Source organism: Uloborus diversus, chromosome 1, assembly GCF_026930045.1.
Source record: "Uloborus diversus isolate 005 chromosome 1, Udiv.v.3.1, whole genome shotgun sequence".
Taxonomy (NCBI): Eukaryota; Metazoa; Arthropoda; class Arachnida; order Araneae; family Uloboridae; genus Uloborus; species Uloborus diversus.
Genome location: NC_072731.1, coordinates 133,565,930 through 133,590,547, shown reverse-complemented (window position 1 = coordinate 133,590,547; position 24,618 = coordinate 133,565,930). Strand labels below are relative to the sequence as shown.

At 34.5% G+C, this 24,618-nt stretch overlaps 1 protein-coding gene across 1 annotated transcript; it reads left to right on the top strand.

Moving 5' to 3' along the window:
* Positions 1-7,310: 7,310 nt before the first annotated feature.
* On the top strand, positions 7,311-23,471 carry LOC129235151 (uncharacterized). Its single transcript, XM_054868845.1, has 10 exons — positions 7,311-7,328; positions 7,423-7,702; positions 8,505-8,555; positions 10,525-10,649; positions 11,169-11,236; positions 14,966-15,126; positions 16,526-16,576; positions 19,671-19,865; positions 22,717-22,912; positions 23,468-23,471. The coding sequence occupies exons 1-10, from the start codon at positions 7,311-7,313 to the stop codon at positions 23,469-23,471; spliced, it is 1,149 nt and encodes a 382-aa protein (XP_054724820.1).
* Positions 23,472-24,618: the final 1,147 nt, after the last annotated feature.

Sequence of the window (24,618 nt, the reverse complement as noted above, 5' to 3'; positions counted from 1 at the left end):
TTTGGGAAGGAATTAAATCCCCTGATCGCCCGAACAACGAGCCTGCTGGCCTGCTCCTCTTCCATTTTGAGCAAGATACGCCCTTGCTTCAGTGCAAGAGTGAGACAGTTCTACCTTTTGCTGGTTTCGTATTTTACATTGAAATATGTATGTGAAAAAAAAAAGTAAATAAATCTTTCTTTCTGTACAAGAATGAGACGTCTCTAACCAATATTCCATTAGAGTATTTCAGGAAAGGAGCTACAACAGGATATATTTTAGGAGAAAAACGTTATAGCTTCTCATTAACTCGATGCATTGTTTTGAAACTAAACTGCTTTGTATCGCAGAAATCTTATAGTTTTCTTATTAGAATCAAATATTGAAATACAATCTCGTATATCCAAACTAACTGGGACCAACGGCAATCCAGATAAATGGAAATCCGAATTAGCCAAATAATTAGCAAAAACATTCTTAAATGAGCAGACTTTTCTTTTACTAGTGGCATCCGCACGGCTTTTCCCGTAGTAGAAAATTAAAAGAACTTTTGGTTCGCCAGTATATTTACAAATAATGTATGGTGAATTTCTCGCCAATTGGTTTGCCCATGTTACGGTTCCACGTTATGATAACTTGGTAATTTAGTCGTTCATCTTATGATAATTTTGCTCGGGAAAATGTTCTTAAAATTGGAATAGAACAAGAACAAAATCGAATTTTCGAAAAATCGCTTCGAGGTGCTCACCTCCATGCTACAAACTAATTCTGCCAAATTTCACGAAAATTGGCCGAACGGTCTATGCGCGTCACAGAGATCCTGACAGACAGAGAGAGAGATCTGGACAGAGAAACTTTCAGCTTTATTATTAGTAAAGAAAGGTTGCAGCAAAAACAATGCTTTGTAATAAAACTAGCACCGTTTCTTGCAAATAATTTATCATTTATAGTTCTGCTGCATTGGTGTCGGACTGACGCTCTCAAGTACGCATTGCTTGCTAAATTAGTGTTATACTTTATTGTGCGTTCTATGGAGGAGTTGTACGTTTAATCAAAACAAATATAGTTGACTCTCTGTTTAACGACTTTCAAGGGACCACAAAAAATCGTCCTTAAGTAGAAATCGTCCTTAAATAGAATGCTTTTAACACTATAGTGGGCCATCTGGGATCGTGAAACGCCGTCGGTAAATAGAGAAAGTCATTAAATAGAGCGTCGTTAAACAGAGAGCCAACTGTATCAAATATTTGCCGTATTTATAGTTCCGTTCTTGCAATTATAATTTAAAATTATTATTTAAGTGTTTTTTTTTATATCTACAAATTTGATTTGAATGAACCGGAGATCGTGATAAACGGTTCTAGTGTATTTGAATTATTATTAAAAACCAGAAATCATTTGCAATATCAGGGATGTCTATCCCCTCCAAGAGCAATGGCGCACTCCCAACACCCAAGAGCGAGAGCCCCTCCCTCTCCCCCCAAAAAAGAAAAAAAGTTTCAATTGCGCATTCTGCGCCATGATTACCCCTAAGTGGGCACCCCTGGGATTATTGTATGTACTTGGAGCAAGAACAGGATAGCTCTAATATATAATTAATTGCATGTAGGTAACATATTTAATTAGAATGTCCCTGAAATTAGTTTCATAGAGGCCAAAACGAGCATAATTTGAAAACAAAGACTAAAATCTTCAAAAATAAATTTCTAAAATTGTTTTTTTTTAAATACCTGAAAAAAAAAAAAAAGACATGCGGTTGTTTTCTTTCACCGAGGTCTTCCATTTAGAAGAAAAAAGGAAAATATATCCTATTAATTAGCCTCCCTGTGTGGATTTCGCCAGACGCTTTGTTATCCTAATGAAGAAACGGCCCAATATTGAATTTAAGCGTGATTTCCAGTTTAATTAGTAGTCAAAGTTCACTCCTAAATGCTCAAAATTGTTGGTTGGGTACGCATTTCATTTCTGTATTTTAGGTCAGGGGAAAATATTTGATGTGTAGCAAAAAAAAAAAAAAAAAAGTCGGACTAGCAATCTTTTCCAAATTTACGATCATGATATTTTCAGTCACCGTTATATGTCATGTGCACGATTTAGTCTATGTTTCATAGCAGGTTCTGTCTTTTTCTTTGGGGCTTAAGTACAAACAACAGGGTCATCAACGAATAGCATACAATAGACATCGTCTACTGCGGTGGTAGGCAACCCGCCGATCGCGATCGATCTCGAGCCCATTTTGAGTCAATTACTGCAATATTTTGAGCTTTGCTTTCTGTCTCAATAGAACTTTTAAACATTTAATTTTTAAAACAAAATTGGGTCTAACGTCTTAATTAAAAGTTATCTAAAAATTTTCGAACACTTTATTGTCACTATTCAATTAAAAAACATATTTTGATGAGGGTTAACATAACATTGCTTTTACAATTTAAAACATATTTGAGAAGTATCAATGTCTTTTTTTTTATAAGACTTAACCTACAATTTAAAGTCTCCATAGTCTCAACCGTATATGCAAGACATCTGTTTAAGTCTATAGTGTATGCATCACACACCCTCTCCCTCCCCAACCGAATCTTATATTCAACCAAAGTTCGAAAATAGATTTTCAGTCCATAGGGGTTGCCGATCGCTGATCTATATACATTAAGTAATGCACAAATGCTAATTGCTCTTTGTAATAATCAGGTTGGAGATTATAAAATCTTGAGTATTCATTTATATACCTGACCTTGCAAATACGTCGGTCAGTAATATTTGAGAGATTTCTAATCTCTATATATTAAAAAAAAATGAAGGTCAAAGAAATTGGGAAAGAAGTCTGTGACGGGTCTGCGTTCAGGAAATACCATAGCACCTACAGCCTTGAAATTTTGCACAAAATTACTTCGAGCCTGGGGTTTCGTTTTTTAAATTTCGAATTGTGTTTTTTTTTTTTTTTTTTGTAATTATTTTTTTAAGATCAAATTTCATGTAAATTGCCTATTAAAGGGATAGAAAAAATTCTACATCCCTTAACATTCTATGTCGTTCGAAAGAGATTTTGTTTCTGCATCAAATAAAGCTTGTTCCAATTTTCTCAATTAATTAGAACAGCAGATATAAGGGTATCTATATTAGCGAAAAGTCCTAGACTAGACTCAATTCAAGGCAAGAGATATAATTCTAGAGATCACGAATTTGAAAATGACTTTTGAAACATACAAAACGACCGTTTTACTATGTTCAGGAGGCCGTCGAGTTGTGAAATTTGGTGCAAGTTAGTTTGAACCCTGGGGGAGGTATGCTCTTTGAAGCGTTTTTTTTTAAAACTATTCTGCTATACATATTTTTATGTAATTCTTTTTATCTTCGGGTTGGAGTGGAATTTTAATATTTTTCTATGTTTAATGAGTGTTTTACTTAAAAAAAAATTCTATGGAAAGGGGAGCGTGATTTTTATTTTGTTCTAATGGTAACGCTTATTGTTTCTGATTCTTCTTAACTGGAACTTTAAATTTTCGTGAACCAAATAAGATTGCGACGCAATCTTCGGGGGTGGTGAGCGGCAACGAGCAGGAGGAGGAGCCACCTAGTCGTCTAAAAAGAAGCTGAGGACAACATTCATAAATCATAAATACATTTTATACAGTTAGTAAAAGCCAAAGTTGGACATATCAAGATTAATAATTTCCAGTACTTATAAAGTATTGTTCGTTTTTAGATTATAATTTTAATAATTTCATTGAGAATTCAGCACTGGAATCACATATTATGTCTAATTATATTTTTCGAGACAGCAACTTTCATACGAGGCAGAAGATGCCTTTTATGATCATTTATAACTTTTTAATATTTTACGATTTTAAATTACTGTGCTCCTTTGCGTCGTTTCATCCCAGTTATAATATTCTGCGCAGTTACGGTTCCCGCTAGGAAAATTGTGGATATTCGACCGTAGAATTTCGAACAAAAGAGTAATCCATGTATGAAAACAAAAGACCCCTAGCCATTTCATTGTTTGTAATCCTCCCAGCTCTGGTCCAATTTCCTGCAAAAAAAAAAGTTTGCTCTTGGATGCTGTTTCCCAGTTATTGAAATCGCCTTTCAGTTCCGCTATGATAGTCATTCGATTAGCATTGGGCAGTAGATAGAATTCGGCAGTCTTCAATGAATTCGAATGTTTACATTACTTGAAAAATGAAAACACCGGAGAAAAACAATTCCATTAAAAAAGAAGCACTTAATAGTGAAGCTCAAAAACTTTGTCTGATACCAATTTTGCCGGAAAAGAATTCAGAGTGCAAAAAAGATTTTTCGCCATTGGAAATCAAACCAACATTTCTTATACATGATTATCTGGAAAAAGGAGTAAGTGTAACTTTAAAGTCTATTTTTGCATGGTTCTGGAAACTAGAAAGAAATGTATGAATGTGAAAATAAATGTATGAATGTGAAAAGAAAAAAAAATCGGAATCGCTACTTTTGGGCAGATTTTCTGTTAATTTACTTTTTTTTAAACTGTAGAAACTACACCCGTGGAAATTTTGTGAATTTGATTTGTCCCCTCCCTTTTCCCCCGAAAGCAGCATTGCTGGTACTCAGTTCCCCTGGTTAATGAATTTTAGCTAAACGTAATATTTTGGAGCAATATTCCTAAAAGAATTTTTAAAGCTATTTGATTACATTGTTTACTAGTGGTACCCGCACGGCTTTGCCCGTAGTTGAAAATTAAAAGGTCATTCGGTTCGCCTGTATATTTACAAATAATGGATGACGAATTTCTCACCAATTGGCTATGTTCATTCGCTCTCCCATTCCACGTCATGATAATTTCGTAATTTACTCGTCCATCTTAAAATAATTTTGCTCCGGAAAATGCTCTTAAAATTGAAATAGAAAAAGAACAGAATCGAATTTTTGAAAAATCGCTTCGAGGTGCACATTTCCATGCTACAAACTAACTTCGTGCCAAATTTCATGAAAATCAGCCGAGTGGTCTAGGCGCTATGCGTGTCACAGAGATCCAGACATCCTACAGACATCCAGACAGAGAGACTTTGAGCTTTATTATTAGTAAGGATGATTTTGTTAACGTTTTTAACATCTTGAACGAACCGTTAAAGTCATCCATATTTAACTCTCCAAATGCCTTTATTTCGTATAGGGGTGCCTATCCTTTTAAAAGCAATGGCGCACCTCCTGCATACCACTGACCCCCAAGAGTGAAAGCCCCTGAAAAAAAAAGAAAAAACAACCCCCTTTCCCCAAAAAAATTTTCAGTGTCGCAGCCTGTGCCATTACCCCCCCCCCCCCTCCTCTAGTTGGGTGTCTCTGCTTCGTGTAAGTAATTTACTTTGCTATTTTAAAATATTAAGCATTTCTCATATGTGAATGTGACTTATGCCTGCTTCGCTTCACATTTAACTATTTCTGCCCCACCTTTCAAAAATTTTAATTAATAACAAAATTTGTTTTAAAAAAGTTTCTACCTGTTGTTTTGCAAATTATATCAATACAATAAATTTCAATGAAATTCAAGTAAAAATAGTCTACTTTCAAACAATATTTACTGAATGTATAACACGGTATGAATAGCTGTTTGTGTTGACAGAAAAGAGTGAAGACCTACTTTTATGCGTCTACTATGTCACCCAGCATTAGCAGCACAATAGAGTTGTTTTGGTTCGGAATAAATTTCTACAGCATTGTTTTTGTTTTTTTTCCTCAGTTGCATTGTTAATTAATAAATTTATTTATTTGGATAATTTAGTGGAATTGACGCACATATAGAGCTTTGTAACGATGGAACTTTATGATTTTTTAATTAAATTTTTATTATTTTGGAATCATGCTTGATATATAAAGCCATCTGATGCAAGTACGGATCCAGAAAATTTTCGAGGAGGGGGCAATTTACTTTTTATTTTACTTCTTTTTACGTATAAGATTTATCTATGTTTGAGAGGCAGGTGCAACAGCTGTCACTGCATTTTTATCTAAAACAATTGAAATGTAGAGATTTAGCCATTTAGCCAAAGAAGTCCCCAAATCTATTCATTTCCTTTTCAGTTGAAAGATGTATTCTAAAATTGCGTGCTAGAACTTCCATTTCGTAATTATTATGGGGGAATGTTTTGAAATCTCTCCCTCACCCTAACATTATCGAAGGTCGTCGAAAATTTTGCTTTAAGGAACTTCAATTTCAAAAAAATATCGGAGGAGAGTTCTTGAACCCATTCTTTCCCACAACACTACCTGAGGCATGTTCAGTCGCTTCTTTAAGATTTAAATTTCGCAAAATACCCGGAGGAAGGCCTCCAAACTGCTTTTACAAACATTGGCAAATATCGTCTAAATTTGCCTTTTTGAAACTTCAATTACCGAAAATTTTCGAAACCCATTACTTTCCTCAGCGTCATCAAAGATGGCTTACACTTGAGTTTTAGGATTTCAATTTAGAAAAAGTGCCGGTCAAGAGAGGGGCGATCACCCCCGCCCCTCACTTCTATCCGTCCCTGATCTGATGTATAAATAGGTATGTAAATTATTATTGCTTTTAAATGCTACAAAAAGAGAAGAAGTTTAGTATCAAAATCAGTACAATCTATGAATTAAAAAAAACATAATCGGATACTTACTGGATACTATCCCTCCACAGAACGATTTGAAACACACTTCAATCAGGCAAAAATGTTTGTTAAAAATCTTTTTTTTTTTAAATTTTTTAAACAGCTCTATTCCTTAATTTATTTTATTTTATTTTATTTATTTATTTATTATTATTATTTTGGTATCTCCCTGAAAATTTTTGAAAAATGTACTGAGCTGACTTTAATGCTAAACTTCACAAAATATTTCTTGTGTTCCTCGTAAAAGGTGCAGAGACTGAGCACCACCAACTGCCATGCTACAATACTGACTAATCTGATCCATCGTCATTATTTACTGCAAACTTTCTCTCTCTTGTGGACAAATTATTTGATTGAACCAAGTGCATTGGGATGTCAAAAGGCAGTTCAACAAGTCACGCCACGTGTTTTACGAAGTGTATTTCTAAAAAGTATTTTTTAAAGTTATTCTTAAACTTTCTAAATGTGAACAGATTTTTAGACTTTTATGACTGTCTTAAGAATATCTACAGATCAGACACAATTATAGTAATTGGTTGAAACGTCTCTACTATAGAGCACTTCTTTGTTCTAGCTTGACAATCCAGCTTATTATGATCCAGCTAAAGCTCGTAAGATCGGGCGAGCAGAATCTAAGAATCTACAAATCAGACACAATAATAGTAATTGGTTGAAACGTCTAGAGCACTTCTTTGTTCTAGCTTGACAATCCAACTTATTATGATCCAGCTAAAGCTCGTAAGTTCGGGCGAGCTGAATCTAAGAATCTACAGATCAGATACAATTATAGTAATTGGTTGAAACGTCTCTACTATAGAGCCCTTTGTTCTAGCTTGACAATCCAGCTTATTATGATCCAGCTAAAGCTCGTAAGATCGGGCGAGCAGAATCTAAGAGGCAAAAGTTCTCCTCAACCTCGGTCATTGATGAGTCAAGTGCTGCCAAGTTGACCAAAGTTCCGGGGCTCAACATCTGGAGATTGGATTTCAGGAAACCTTCATCGAGCTCTCGCAAAGCATTACCGTCTTTATGGTATCGTCTTTCCACGACGCTGGCCATGGTTGCGGTACTGGCACTACTTATCAGTGGAGTGGTCGTCATCGCGCATGCAGGTATGGATATTTCTCTGAAAATTGTCCGAGCTTCACTGAGATATGGCACAACCGAGATTCTAAAAAAAAATTGTGCCATGTTGCATCAAGAGATGGTGCTACTTTGCTGGCTGCAAACTATGGTGCATAATTTTACTACATTTTGACACAACCTAACCAAGTAAACATCATAACAATCACATGTTGCACCAAAATGTAGTACAATACCATCTCATATACCACCATCTAATACATCCAGCAGAAAGCAAATCAGCTCCATCTTTTGGTGCCACATGCTACAGTATAGAAGTTATAATAACGAGTCTTTCTTACAGACACTATAGCAGACAAAATCAGATTTTGCAATCTCATCTAAGAACAGAAACTTTACTTAAACATGCTGATTGTCAATACTGCTTACATTTGTTTCTTTCTTATTCCAGAAGCTAGTCTAATTTTCTCACTTCACGTGGTTTAAAAATGCTTATTAAGTTAAAACTTTTAAAGTATTTATACAAAAAACAATGAAAATAACAAACTCTGAAACGATTATAATATGAAACAAAATTAAATAAATTCATACCTGTGTTGTTCCAGTTTTTATTATTGGTGCCTTCTTACAAGCCCCGGGTTTTTCTTGAAGCTAAATACACTAATAAAAATATGTGAGCTATACATTAAAAAAAAATATGTTAAATATATGTTAATTAAAGTTAAAGTAAGATTCAGATACAATCTTTTATCATTATTTGATACTTGGAGGAAAAGTCTGTTTTTTAAACTACATGCGAATTTATGCAATGTCACTTTTGTTGCTTTTCAGTGAGAGGTGGCTTAATATTTGGATTGCCATGGTTTCCTATAGAAAATGAAAGTAAGTCTCAGAAAATATACTTCTTTTTTACTAAATACTATTATTTAAATTTTAGCAATGGGGTCGTTTCCAATATTTAAAAAGTATTTTTTTCTGAAAGAACATGCTTAAAATCATAGGGTCTGACAATTTTTTAAATAATTTGTTTAAGTTTAATATTAAAAAAAATTACTTAAATCGGTGATCTTTCATTGTTTACATTTCTTGCTGATGACATCACAAATGATGAAATGTCATTCTGTGTGCCATTCACAGTGCAAAATATTTAATTCGCATCTTTACTCACGTGTATTGACAACGATATGGTTAATAGCAAGCGTAGAGCGCAATTTTAATTGGCTTCTTGATTATCATAACGTGGAAACGCGGTACAAAGATGGGCCAAAAAGCATCATTTGTGACGTCATCAAGACCATGTCTTGTTTGAAAAATCGGACATTTAAAAAATTAATTAAAAAGTAACTGTTGGGAAAATGAAAGAATTTTCTAGCTCCATGTTTTTTTTTGCTTATTCTATCAATTTCAGTGATTAAAAGTACTACTTTTGACTGAAGGAAACAACCCCATTAGTTTTTAACAAGGCGAATCATTGGATGGAATCATTGGGAATTTCTATGAACTTTGCAGCAATATGTTTGTATGCAATACAATTTACAGCAGCAATGGAACGTTATAGTTTTGTCAGTTGAAGAAAAAATTACGTATTAGCATAAAGCCCAGATTAGAAAACTGCTATCTTAAGTATTTTAAGCGAAAGCGGAGTTTTCTATGAGAACTCACGGGAGCTCAACTCCAACGCTTCTTTTCTTTTCTGTTTTTTTTTTTTTTTTTTGAGAGGGGGGGGGTTCTTATAATCGAGGAAATTCAGGCAATTTACACATAAAAATTAGTTTTGAAGAGAGCTCTTACACTCTTATTTTGTTTGAAAATAAGCTCTGACCGGAAGTATCTGTCATCCACAATTCATAACATAAATACATAATCAATATGTAAATATCTTCAATTAGGATTTTTCGTTACATTTGCAGCCTTAATTTGGTTAGGATAGTTTTTAACTTTCTTCCATATCTAAATATCACGGGAGAAAGAATTGGATTGGGAAAAATTTTCGATTTGTGATGGATTCGAACATAAGATGTTCAACCTGTTCTGACTACTTTTGAAAAATGTTTTCATGTACGCCTATGAACAATTCTTTTCAGACCCTAACAGTGTTAAACCCGGAATGCAATAACAAGGTTAAAAAAATAACTGTTATGTAGCTAATATTTTGATAGGAACCTTTGCTGATTAGGTTTTGGGATCCAAGGGAATGGTCCCCTTTGACAATATTTAAAAGATAAAGGCATTCATATGAAAGATATATAAGTAAGTTTCAGAATTGAAGCAAGTTTTCTTTTTCATCTTCATTCAATTGATTTAAATTTCTTTAGAGATATTAGAGTCGAGTGCCCCCCCCCCCTGATAGCATTAAGCTTAAGAAATATTAGGTTTACGAAGCCTATCCATCCATGTGACTTGTTGTTATGTTCACTGTTACGAATCAAAAACTACACTTTGGAACTTTTCAAAACAACCGATGATTTTCATTCGGTATTAAGAATGATTTTTAGCAAATTTGGAGCCAACTAGCCAGAAATTGGTTTCTGAAAAACAGATGGAATCCTTCTTATTAATGAAACAAGCTGATAGTAATGACAACGATTCGTGGTTTGTAATTATCTTTCCTTGTTTGAGTTTCCCATGTTATCTGGGAAAAAATCAAACATTATTTAAATTTAATACGTGTTCTGGCCCACGAGATTTATTCCAATGTTAGGTGCGGATTTTGGTATAAAAGATTGAACAATGCTGTGCTGAGGTGCTGCCTTTCTATTGTCTTTTTTTTCACTTCCCTTCTATTTTATTATTTCTTTTTCGCTTTCACTTCAGGTAAATAAACACTAAATTCTTTTACTCCATTTTACAGTCGATGAACCAGGTGTGAGTCGCATTGCAGCACACTTCCGCATTATAAACAGAGATTTTAGCTCTGAGCTGGGCGATACCTCATCGACCGGTCACTTGCAGTTGGCTGCAGAATTAAGACATTCGGTGAGAATATTCTAAAGTTTGGTTTTTCTATACATTATGGCAAACTTGTTGCTGAATTTTGCATATTGCTAAAGCTAAAAAAAAAAAAAAATAGTTGATGTCTGTTAAAAAAGCTTTTATTTTCAAATGCCACAACCACGTGCATTTATTTATTTCAAAGTTGAGAAAGACAAAACTGAAAACTTTTTTGGCGATTGGTTTCGGGTCTAAGATATATAATATGAATGAAAATTTAAGAGGTTTTTTTTTTCCTTGATCTTTCTCTTTAACAACTTTTACAAACGAAGAAAATGTGAATGCCTAACAAATCAGCATAACTTTTAACTTCATAATTTTGATGAAACAGTGACAGTATAGATTTGAAAAAAATACTTAACAGCAATGATTTTTTTTTTTTTGAAAACTGTAAACGTTTATGAGAGAAGTCTCAAAGAAAAATATATACATATACATTCACAAAATGCTATACTATTTCTTTTAGCATTACATTTTTCTAATTACTTTTTTCTTTTTTCATAGCTTGATATTATTTTCATGGACAGCAGTTTAGTGGGCTACTATAATACCAGCAGTGAATTCCAATTCACGTAAGATGATTAATAACGTCTATATATAATATGCTAAATTGTTATTGGATATGTGCTTCATGTGTAAGACGTAAAACGTATTTCTTATTAAAATTGATACAATACATGGTCTGTCCCGAAAGTAAGGTCAGTGAGTCGATTAGAAGACATTTATTTATCTATCCGTTACAATGCATTAAATGGTTCCAAAATATACTCCTTCTGATTGGATATGCCTCTTCCAGAGAGTTTTTCGGACACTGAAAGAGTCAAAGTTGGACTTTCAGTCCAACCCTATGTCCAGAGCCTCAGTGCAAGTCACTTCCATTTTGTTAAATGTCTCAAAATGATTGTCTTTCATGCTAGTTTTCAAATAGGGTGACAAGAATAAACTGAGGGCTCCCAGTTTCGCCCTCTGGTGGCAAGTCTTTGTCGTGATCAAAAATCACGACAAAAATGTAAGTTGGTAAGGTGTAGTTGACCCCTTTGAAATATCGACCACTAGACTAGTGACCATCTTCGCGCACTTTAAACACCCCAAAATAATTCATCCCAATCTCTTGAATAGAACGTTTTGTCACATCGAATGCCTGTACCATTCAAGGGCTCAACGGACACTATGAGTATGATTTCATTCCAACATTTTCGTCTTTATTGGTTGCTGATGGACTTCTGGAACGGGTCCATCGCTGACTTCTTCACGATTCTCAAAAAACGCTTGCTTCTTCAAAATCCCTTGTAGTGAACAGAAGAATCTTGTCATTTTTTTGAACAACCATTACTAAAAGTTCTCTTTATAAAGGGAAAATCTCCCACTTCGGACATACCGAGTTTCGTGCAAAACATGACGGCCATCTTTTGCTCAACCGGACACGGAAGGTTCACGAAAATGCCTACCCCAACTCTCACGATGATCGGCAGTCTCGTTCGTTGGAGACGATAAACTGACTCTGGAAGAGTCTATTTTGGAACCTTTATATGTATTTTAAAATTCGGATCAATAAACGTCTCTTGACTTGATCAAAGTTCTGACGTTATTTCCCAGACAGATCATGTATATAGGACCAGACAGATCATAAGAAAGGTTTTAATGTAATGAATTCTTCATTTGTGGAGGGTGGGGAAATGGGTTAAACGTATTAAACTCATATAAAATGCTTGAAATGTTTGAATTTATTGCTGCTTCTCATAGTTTTTTATTGTTATAAAATCAACTGAGACATAGAAAGAAGTTTGCAAATTTTTAGCATGTGGCTATCTTAAGGAGAAATGCCTAAAATTTTTGCTATTTTATGGCTTTTACGGTATAATGATTATAACTGTTTTAATGCTAGTTGGCGTTTCTGGGTGGAGGTTATGGTCACTTTTAGTTTTTATTTCCGTTAAATAGATTCACACTACCGCTCGTTAATTTAAATACACCTGAGAAAAGGTGGAAAAGTGAGAAAATAATGTTTTTAATGTGTATGTTTTATGCAATGATGGTATTTTTCGTTCGTTGAGATTAATACATTACTTACTCTCAATTGCTTCAAAAACTGGAAAAAAAAAAAAAAAAAAAAACGTGAAAAATGCAATATTTAGGATAACAGTTAACAAAGCATTAAATATACCAATTTTGCGATCGATGTGAATTCCAAATAACTTATATTTGGAATTTGGCCACATTAGATATGTTCAAAAGTGAATACAATCATGATAAGCAATTCAATATTTATTAAATCCTCGAGTTCCGGGGAGAGCTTTGCAATGGCCCCGCATAGAGGAAGCCAATTTTGACTGCCCTCCTAACGAATTTTATGCCTAGTAATGCTTAGCAGGTTTCTTAGAAGCAATTTTGTTAACATTTTACGCCGATAATTTTTAAAAACAGGATAGTTTCCAGTTCAATACTTTTGAGCCAGATTTTATCACGTAGTACTTGCATCTGATAGAAGGAAACTGGGGGGAAACTACTTTTCCAATATCCGTAATGTTTCGGAGATCAAAACTTGTAAATTAAGCAAAAAATCATTTCTACATAACTTGCATTGCGCTTACCGATTTAATTTTATAAAGAGCGAAAAGTCTTGATAAAAAATGCATTTTTCCAGCATCTTTCAAAATGATCCAGCAAAGGAGTTGGAAATTTGAAATTTGCAACTGAAACAGTGAATGCATCCATGTATACCAAGATCTTAGGGGAGAGCTTAAAGTTAGCTATTCAAGATCATTTGAAAGGTGCAGGAAGTTGCATGTTTTAACAGAATCCAGGATTAAAAATATTCACCTGAATTTTCTGTCATAAAACGAAATTGATCCGTATAATCCAACTGATTTATAAATGAGTTTATGGCCTAATTACAATTACAAGTTTTCATCCTCGAAACGCTACTGATGTTGGAAAAGTAATTTTACTTCAATTTCCTTCTATCAGATGCTGTCCTACATGAAAAAACCTAGCACTACAGTTTAGGATTGAACTTGGACTAGTCCTGTATTTCAATTTGTCGGCATAAAACGAGTATAAAATTGTTTCTAAGAAACATGCGTCATGCGTCAAGATAAAACTGCAGGAAAGCATTATTATGCCTGAAATTAGTCCGAAGGGCAGTCAGTAGTTGACATTATCTATGCTGGGACCGTTGTAAAGCTCTCCCCGCCGCTCGAGGAAGATTTAATAAATGTTGAAGTGTTTATCATGAGTGTGTATACATATTTGAGCTATTTTTAATATGCTTTTCGACATCTGGACTTCCCACATTGTCTGCAGAATTTGTGTATTTATTTCTTTGTTCCGCGTTCTTCTAAGTATTGCAATGTTCGCTTTTTTTTTTTTTTCATTTTTTGAAGTAATTAAGAGCAAATGATTCATTAATCTCAACAAAATGTGATTGAGATAAATCGTACAACTATACATATTTTATTTAACCTACTGTACCAGAGTCACAACATACTCTGACGTTCGAATTATCGAAAAATTATCTAGAGTAAACATGAGTTGGCAATATTGCTTCATGAGAATCTTGCTTAGCTATATTGTTATTTATAGAAAGGTAATAATCATTAAGAAGAGATAAAATGGAGGGAATGAAGACTTTCATTCGTGAAGCAAAGATTCCAAGTCACGATATAAATTTTAAGGCAAAGCATTGGAACGAAACGGGTTTCTTTCGCTAGTTTAACGCAGAGCATGTCAACCTTTCGTCGTTGTTGAGTCACATGACTTGGCGTCTGTGTCTCAGCTTTCGCTAAGTCAATGGGTGGACTTGTTCCCTCGATTTACTAATTCCTGCTCTTCGGTAGGAATTGAATGGTCGAATGACTTAGAGAAAATGGGGAAAAGTTTATGCTGGAGGGAAGCAGAATTGACAAATAAGTTTCCAAGTTTGCACTTTTCAAAAACAAAAACTAGTGCATGCATTTAGTTAGGAGTCACACTTTTTGTGACTCTAAAATTCAGTAATATTGGAAAGTCTGATTTGCAAATAAAAAATAATAATAATAATAATAACTTTCTCTCTCTATATCGTTATATATATAAAAAAATTGACTCTCAGGCAATCAAATAAAGCTTAAAATATAATAAGTGCTTTCTCCTATTTATTTTGCTTGTAGTCTCAGCCTGGTTTCCTAGATATGTAGAGTTTTCTGTGAGTTTTAAATGAGTTCACGAACAGCGTATTTCTCTGTACCTTATGGAATTTCCACGAGGGGTTGGAAAAACTTTCTGTGTAAAATCATAATTTTAACTATGGTTCTTGTTTTCAGAAATGGTAGTGTAGTTGTGAAATGCGTCATTCTCTTAAAACGCCCCCTACTAGACGGAGCTCAGCAGGTAGGGTTCGAATTCGTCAAAGCACTAGAAGAAGGAAAAGGAATTTTGCCACCTGGAATGTTTTATGTCGATGTCCATACAGTTAGATTTGCTGGTGAGTGACCTAATAAATAATTCTCTCGAAGCAAAGTTTAATTTGTGTCATGAAATGATTTTTCCAAACTTGTGAAAATTTTGCAGTTTTATTAATTACGCGCAGAAGATTCAAGTTTCTTATAATGGTTTACGTGCACCAGTTAATTATTATTATTATTATTATTATTATTATTATTATTATTATTATTATTATTATTATTATTATTTTGTTCAACTCTTACCTACTTGAATTAAATTAACTTGACCATTGAACACAGTAATAACAAAGTTATAGACAGTGCACAAATATGGATATTATATTGCAGACGCACGTACACTTTTATGGTTTACTAGGAATCCTTTTGCAATGGATGTGCTCTTAACAAGCAGACCATATCTTATGTATTAGAAAGGATTCCTTGTGTGTACATTTGAACGCACGTTTTGAAACTACCAATTTAATTTGTATTGCTGAAAGTATTTATCAACTAAAAATAATTACAGTCCTATTTAAAGTCAAAGGTTCCTCTTAAATATCTAAAAAAATTTTCCTAACAGAATATCTTTTGATTCATATATTAGCATAATTCCCACCAGAATAAACTTTTTCACAAGGGACATCTCAGCCAAGGACGTAGGGAGTCGAAGTGAACCCTTCCGAAATAAATTTAAAACTACTCATCTAACTGTAAAAAAGGGTTTCAATATCTTCAAGCTTAAATTTGGAAAGTTCTCATAATATTTGGATTGAGACCCCCTCAAACTGAATATCAACATACGATCCCATTTTCAAGAAGTATGGAACTGCTTTTCATTCTCCTCATGTTGCTTCTAAGGCAGTCAGTCCTGACATCAAAAAATCATACAACTTTTTTCAACAAATTTTACTTCAGTTTTCTTTTTATCTATATCTATATACAAAGCCCGTTTTTCTTGTAGGTGGCATTTTCGTTGCATTTCAGCTACATATCTTTTGTTTCGTTATCATGCATACGTATCGAATCACCGGGATTGAATATTACAAAATTCTCCATTAAAAACTTTACGAGCCTGATTTCACTGAAACAATTAAAATGAATTTGAAATCGTTTCCACGGGAACTATTATTTTCTCACACTTATAAACACTCTGTTCCGTTTTGAAACAATTATTTTAACTGATGAAGAGGAGTGCATGAAATATTATAGAGGATATGAGTTAGGATGAAAACTAATGTCACAAACGGTACATTGAAAAATAGGTTCATTTAGAACTGGACAAAGTTCCTGTGATTTATGAGTATGCATGCATGAAGAAAGAATATTTGGGAGTAAAATAATTTTGTGGTTTACGCTAAAATAATTCTTAATTGAAAATAATGTAAATATACTTCGTTATTATTTTTTATTAATAAGAAATATTTTTAATTTTTTCAGCAGTTAAAAAAGAAATGATAGATGAAACAATGTCCGAAGATTTGCAAGGATTAGGTAAATATTTACACCAATTTAAAAAAAATTCCAAGTAATTTCTACAAACTTTAAAAGGTAAGTGTTCAGTGCTCCGTGTTACATTACAATGAGACTCTGATGTGTAGAATTCGTTTAATGAAGTGTTGAATAAAATTTCAGTCTTCAGCTTACATCAAATACATTTGAAACAGTGCTTCATATAGCACTTTCAGCGGCAGTACTAAGCCTTTCAAGGCTATATGTGTCCCCTAAGTTCACAGTTTATTTTATAAGCTAGAGAATCCCCCGTCATGGTATGAGGGATGCAAATTGCTTCTTTATTAGAAAGATTTATCGCAAAAGTTGACAGATTGGGGAAACATTTGATTGAGGAAAAAATAAATTCATCACCTGAGGACACTTGCTGGTGAGAAAAATTTACTTTATTGGCCAGTTTGTTGTCACTCTCAGCTTCAATGAGATGACATCTGCCTCCAGCTCGGTTAATCACTATTCCTGACTGAGGAGTCCTAATAAAAACGAAACTGCAGTCTCAGGATGTAATAAACGGGCTGTCTGGTATATTGCACGTATATTCTCCCCCCCCCCACCTCACATGTTTCACGACAGAATATATTTTTAAATTTACACATGGAAAAATGGATTTTTATTTGGTTATATTTGGATAACTGGGACTTTGGAAATTGGTAACAAATAAAAGTACTGTAACGGAGGTATACACAGTAAATACAATCTTTAAGTGTACGGGTGCAAATTGTTCCGAAAAAGCTTTATTACCGCATTCTTGTTACCGTTTCTTTTTTATGTATATACCTCGTATTACCTGATCTGGAAAATGACCAGTCATAATATGTATGGCGGGTTTAAATTTTTCTTCATTCATATAAGGTCACATGACTGTACTTATTCGATGAAGTTCGGCAGAATAAAACATTATGGCAAAATTAGACGCATGTCTTGTTTTGCCATAATGGCTTGAACTGAAAACGGACGGCCAAGTTATCTTAATTCAATGTCTGACCAGCAAAACAATGTGGTGGCTTCCTTCAGTCAAAAGTACTACTTTTAGTCATTGAAATGGATAGACTAAGCAAAAAAAAAAAAAAAAAAAATATGGACCCAGAAAATACTTTTTTTTCCCCAACAGTTTTTTTAATAAATTTTTTTAAATGTCTGATTTTTCAAACAAGGCGTGGTCTTGATGACGTCACAAATGATGCACTTTGCCGCATCTTTCTACTACGTTTCCACGTTATGATAATCAAGCAGCGAATTAAATATTGCGCTCTGCGCTTGCTATCAACCATAGCGTTGCCAATACACGTGAGTAAAGATACGAATTAAATATTTTGCACTGTGAATGGCAACACTGAATGGCATTTCATCGTTTGTGATGTCATCGGCAGAAGCCGTAAACAATGAAAGCGCTCCGATTTAAGTATTTTTTTTTTTAAATATTAAACGCTGACAAATTTATCAAAAAATGGTCCGATCCTATGTTTTTAAGCATGATCTTTCAGAAAAAAATACTTTTAAAATTGTGGAAACGACCCCATTGTTTATTGGGTCTAATTCTGCCTTGCCAAAACAAAGCACGTCTCTGCTTTTCAAATATTGCGAAAATATGTTATCTGAATATAAATAAAATTACTAAATTTTAAGTGATACAACAATGAAAAAATGCCGTCTCGTATACTATCGCGCGAGTTACTGTTGGTGACGTCAGAGCGTTACTCGATCAATGATTTTGTTTATAATTATGTATGTGAAGATCATTAAATACTAATTTTCAATTACCTTTTCCCCACATTATTCAGAAATCATAATTTTAATATTGGTACAAAAAGAAAAAAAAAAGTTGAAAAAAAGCATTCAGCACACAACATATAGCATACAGCCGTACAGCCCCTGGCATTAATTTGAATTTTGACATCTCAAATTCAAATTATGTTTTTCGTGATCACGAATCGTACGATAGCACACTACTCGTTATGTTTCTTGTGCTTACAAATGACTCTTATCACAATGATAATCGCGAAAAACATAAGTTCTATGCTAGACATTAAAATTCAACTGAATGACAGCGGAAGAAAGCTGGATGGTGTGTGTGGACCCTAGATGTTGTTTCTGTCCAAAGCGAATTGTGCACAGTCGATTCCGGGAGACATGGACCATGGACGAGGACGGACACTCCCGCTACCTTCCAGGAGGAGGATCCGTGAGCGGAACGAAAAAGGGAAGATTGAAAGCGAGGTCGGGGGATAGGGATGGGGGGGGGGGGGACAAAAGTAAAAAATAATTGGTCATACTTAATACGATTTCCTACCCAATCGTATAAATCAAATTTATTTTACAATTCCGTAACTGAAAACCCACCAAATCCTGAGTTAAAGACTAATTTAACAAAACGCGAAAGTCTTTAAAACTAAATCTATTCAGTTATGTTAGGTAGTAGTTTATAGGAGGCCCCGACTTCAAATGGTTATTAAAAACTAAGAGATCGTATATAATTAGTAAGGTATTAAAATAAGTCATCGTATAGTAATTAAAATCAGTGTTTATTTTACAATTGGGTGTTTAGTTTAGATGATTTTTGTACTGGAATTGTAAAATAAATTTGATTTATATGTTTGGGTAGGAAATAGAATGTAAGTATGGCCAATTATTTTTTACTTTTTGTACCCCTCTGTTTTTTGAAGTCGGTTCTTTTTTATTTGAAAATAATTTTTTTTTTGACTCAAGAGTATCGCACTCCGATAAATAGCGTATGAGTTTCTTGCTACGATCAGGGCCGTGCACAGGGAAGTGGGGGGAGGGGGAGAAAGGATATCTGTTGGCCCGTGCTCGAACCTGAAGGGGGTCCGAGATTATTAAAATGAGGGGTGAAATATATGTCGGACGTAGAGTAGACAATATACAGAGGAGCCCGTAAAAGTCATTTGCGGCGGGCTCTAAAATTTCTGTGCAGGCTCCTGGCTACGACACAAAAGTTACTGCATGAAAAACGAACTGCGAGTTACTCTTGGGTCAACCCACGATTGTGAATAGAGGAATGTGTAGAAGAGAGTGATTTGAATTAGCAGTGCATATAAACTTCTTGTTCTCTTTTCAGAGTCATGGTCAGAATGGAGTTCTTGCGTTAGAAATGGGACCTGCGACGCGAGTATTGTACGCGTGCGCAAGCGCCAATGCAAAGGAAATAGGAAATTTTCTTGTGGGAGGCATACCGAAGTCGTGGAAACGAGACCTTGCTTATGTCCCAGAAGAGCTGCCGCTACACTTACGACGTCCTCGCTGATGTTGCCAGGTTAGTTAAAAAATAAGAGGTTGATTTTTTTTTTTGAGCAATCACGATTGCTTATTGTTCTCACTTGACTGTTTTGATGTCCTACGATTTTATTTTCCCCCGCCTCCCTCTGCAGCACCAGCGTCGACCGGCCTCACGATGATGCTCCTCTAGCGAAAAACCGTCTCCAGGTTGCGTCTCTATCCTACACACACACACACGCGCATACATACACGCACCTACACACACACAGACGTAGATACACTTATACACACGCATACATACAGACACCCTACACATACACACACAAACACATACACAAACACACACATTCACAAACACACACACACTCATGCCTGCACACAGACACAAACACACATGCCTACACACACAAACGCACATAGTATACGTAATTATACAGTTATACCTAATTATTCAGTTAGTTTTAGCACCATTAGCTTGTTATTTATTGCAAAAAATGACTCCTTAAATGCAGATATATTTATTTTCCATCTTAAAAGCTTTACAGATTACATTTTTGAAATTCATTGCTCAAAATATAAAGCAAAGAATATTTTGAAAGCAGATTTTTACTAGACAACACAAAATAGTGAAAATTAAGAATTTCTTCTTGCTGTAAATTAAATATAAAACATGTGTTTCGTGAAAATGAGAGTAGGGAAAGTGGGGTAAAACCGGGAAGTCAGGAGCAAACCGGGTACCCCCTTCTAGCTCCTGCAAGCACAGCAATCACGTGGACAAGAGAGGAGTTACCTTCCACCTTGATGAAAAAGCAATGGCCATTAAATTAGAACGCACTAGACTCGCTTCTTTTGTTCCTGTGAAGAAAATTCTGTTTGAGTGGTTTTTGCTTACAATTTTTGAACAAAACTAGACAAATTATACTACAATCGTGTTTCTGAAACAGTAAAGGCATATAGCTCTGTTTGTACAACATTTAATTACGTTCATTATCATTTTAAGTAATTGTTTGAAGCGTTCTTAGTCATATGACGGCGTTCAGTCAAATTATAGTCATATGACGGCATTTTTTTTTATGAAAGCTGTATATGCGGGACAAAATCGGGTACTAACCGAGGGGCAAAACCGGGTACTACTCCTATACACTGAGAGCAAGATGCAGCTGAAAAAGGACAAGAGAAAAGGAAAATCTGTCATTTTGACGGGCTCCCATACAAGATTCATCTTTAGGCAACATTAGAAGAAAAGAAAAAGAAAAATGATGGAAAAAAGACCAAAGATGGACGGAAGAAAAAAAAATCTGAAGGAAAGATAAACGAATCAAAGAAAAGGCAACATTATAAAGATTCCAAAAAGGAACAGACAGAAAACAAAAAGCGTCCAAGAAAAGAAAAACCGAAGGAGCAAATGAGGGATGAGTCCATTGAAGAGAAGGACAATACTGCCTGCATCTACTGCAAAGAGCTTTATTCCAACTCCAAGGGTGGTGAGGGATGGATCCAATGCACCCAATGTCGTCGTTGGACCCCATGAAAGCTTCACTAGAAGATAACTATTTTACTTGTGACTGGTGTCGATGGCCTTATATTACAGCAAAAAGTAAAGGTAAAGACAATTAAATTTACTGTCAACTCATCAATATGCGTCTTTTATACTTATTCTAGTATGTTATGACAATAGTTAACATATGTCACTAAATAAAACTAGAATTTTGTGGAAACTTTTAAAAAAGTTTATTTTCCTATAGCAATAACATGTGTACCCGGTTTTACCCCACTAGTGGGGCAAAACCGAGTAAAATGACTTTTTTTACAAAAAAAAAAAAAAAAATGAATAAAAATTATAAAAAAAAAAACACTCATAGTTTTGAAACTGTGGTTGCATTAATAGATAAGTAGTGTATACTTTTACAAAATTTTGTTCCTTTATGCTAAAATCTCTTATTTCTGGAAGTCTGCAAACTTTAGGGTTCCGGTTTTACCCTCTTTCCCTTAAATGAATGAAGTTTGCTGGCCATTAGAGTAATAAGTGATCTCCAGCCTTAGTTATTTAGTTGTTCGATACACGGCACCGCTTATACTATACAAATTTCAATTGCTTTCAGTGGCGCTATCTATTGAGTAATTAGACATCCAGAGCGGTTATTTGCCTGCTACACTAATGACGTTTTTCGATTTATCAGAAGAAATAAGATTAAGAAATAAATAAATACTCATGTAATGAAACATAACAGATAACTAAACAACAGATGAAATGCAAAAATTTGCAAGAAAGTGCAGACTCATGTTTTGAGGCACAAGAAACCCTTTTGCGACGCGAAAGTAGTGAGCTTATGGATGACATCTATGGCAGATGCTTTCGTCTTTGTACTTCTGTCGGATTATTTTCATCCATAAGCTCACATTTTTTTTGCATTGATAAACAATGTTCCTGTGGTTGTTGTTGTACTTACTAATACGAATAGAATCCTCACACACACACACATACACAAGCTCATACACACGCGCGCGCTCATACACACAAGCCTTTACACACATACACACACGCCTACGTGCATACACACAGGTCTACGCACACACACAAGCTTACAAATGCACGCACGCGCGCCTACACACCCGCCTGCACACACACTCACAACTATGCACACCTAACCGCCTAGGAGGAGGGGCAGGCTTGGGGGGACAGGAGCCGTTTCTAGAAACAATAGCCCCCCCCCCCCCCCGAGCAGGGTCCTGTCGCAATTCGTGATTGCGAAAAACATAATTTGAATTCAAAATTTCAGAATTCAAGGTTTTTTTTTTTTTTGGCATTTTGTGTGTTTTACACGTTGGCGACGCATTTTTATTCGTTTTTTTCTTTCTTTCTTTCTTTTTTTTTTTTTTTTTTTCAGGCGATTGGTCAGAGTGGAGCGCCTGGAGTTCTTGCTCCAGTCTGATACAGCATTGCGATCCTCAGCAAATCCAGCGACGCACAAGGAGCTGCTTCGGGTCTGGAAAACGATTGCTTCCGAATGCCATCTGCAACCGGAAGACACAGGAAAGTGCAACTCAGATAAGACATTGCATCTGCCCATTGACTGACGATAGGTGAGTTAATCCTCCCCACCCTCCACATCGGAGAATTTGGAGCTGAAACTGTGGAGAACATTTTTTTTTTAATTTTAAATTGAAAGTAATGCTGAATATTATTACACACCTGCCAATTTTCGTGGTCTTACTTTACGATTTTAGGCACAGAATAAACTTTTACATCAATTTCAGGTTATTTACAAAGAGAGAAGTCTTGATAAACGTCAAATAATATACTGAAAAGTTCAGCTAAATACGCCTCAAAAAATGGTTTTGACAAAATAACGTGATTCAATTTAATTTTTTCTGTAAACCGACTTTTTTTTTACACCTTGACAACAGCTACAGCAAAAACAACTTTATGGCAATATTCGATATTAAGGGAATCGCCTTTTGGCATTGCAACACGGGTTCAAGTTTAATTTGTGTAAATCAATTTTTATTACCGAAAGATATCAATTGTAACGAAAGCAACTGTAAGGTTAATTTCCAACATTAGAGAAGAAACTTTCGCATTATATTATAAAATATGACTTAATTTTTAATTTATGTGTAAATCTACTTTTGTTTCAGTTAGACAATACTTATTGTAACGAAAGCAACTTTAAGGTCAATAACTAACATTAGCGAAGAGCCTTCCGCATTATTATAATAAAATGACTCATTTTTTAATTTAATGTGCAAATTTACATCTGTTACAGTTTGGCAATAATTTTGCATAAAACTGGTGTATCAGAAATCTGGACTGGAACGTATGACTGGATTGTTTAGACTTGAATACAGCTAAAAACTAGTTTGCTTAAATTTTAATGATAATGACAGGTGTTTAGACTTAAATGATGAACAATAAGTAAAGGTACCCCCCTCCTCTATTTTAGGTTGTCATTATGTTAAAATACCAAAAGCAGAAACTTGATAATTCTCAGGCACGAAAAAAGACTGATTATGTGCAAAAAAATGTACTATGACGGTTCAGAAGGTATGGTATTTTTTTATATCATGACATGCTATGACGTCAAAGATTAAATGAGGGAAGAGGACGAAATCTGCAATGACACACACAAAAAAAAAAAAAAAAGAAAGAAAGAAAGAAAAGAACGACATTTACCAGATATCATATCATATGAAGAGGAGTTAGGGTAGATTTAGGGGGGGGGAGGAATATGTTGGGTTGTATGTATTCAACATTTTATAAATCTTTAACTAGATTTATAAAATGTTGTATTTTTATTCATTTACCAGAGGTTGATAACATTCTGGATTAAGTAATCTTATGTGGTTGTTATTTTTTAAAACTGCATGCAATTTTTTTTTTTTTCATTTCTTATGGAATTATCGTACATTCCAGTTTCAGGATTATTTCGCATATATCTCAAAAAGTAATGTCAATTTTTAAAAAAATATTTAACAGCAATGCACGAATTTGTCAATGATTTTTAAAAATTATTTTTTAAAGCACGGATGATCCACAAAAATCGGCTGATAAAGTGAACTGTTCGAATCATTCGCAAATTCGATAATATACACAAGGATAATCTGCAGCTCAGTGTATAGTGTACCTTCAACACGAAAGCGCTTAAAATGAAAAATAGTGAAAAACACGAAGAAGTAGCGGTCCGGACAGTAAGTTGTGAAATTTAATATACGCAGGAAAAATTATTTCGGTCCCCTTGGTTTCATGTTAAACGTTTCTCATTGTAATTTGTTTCAACGAAAACTCATAC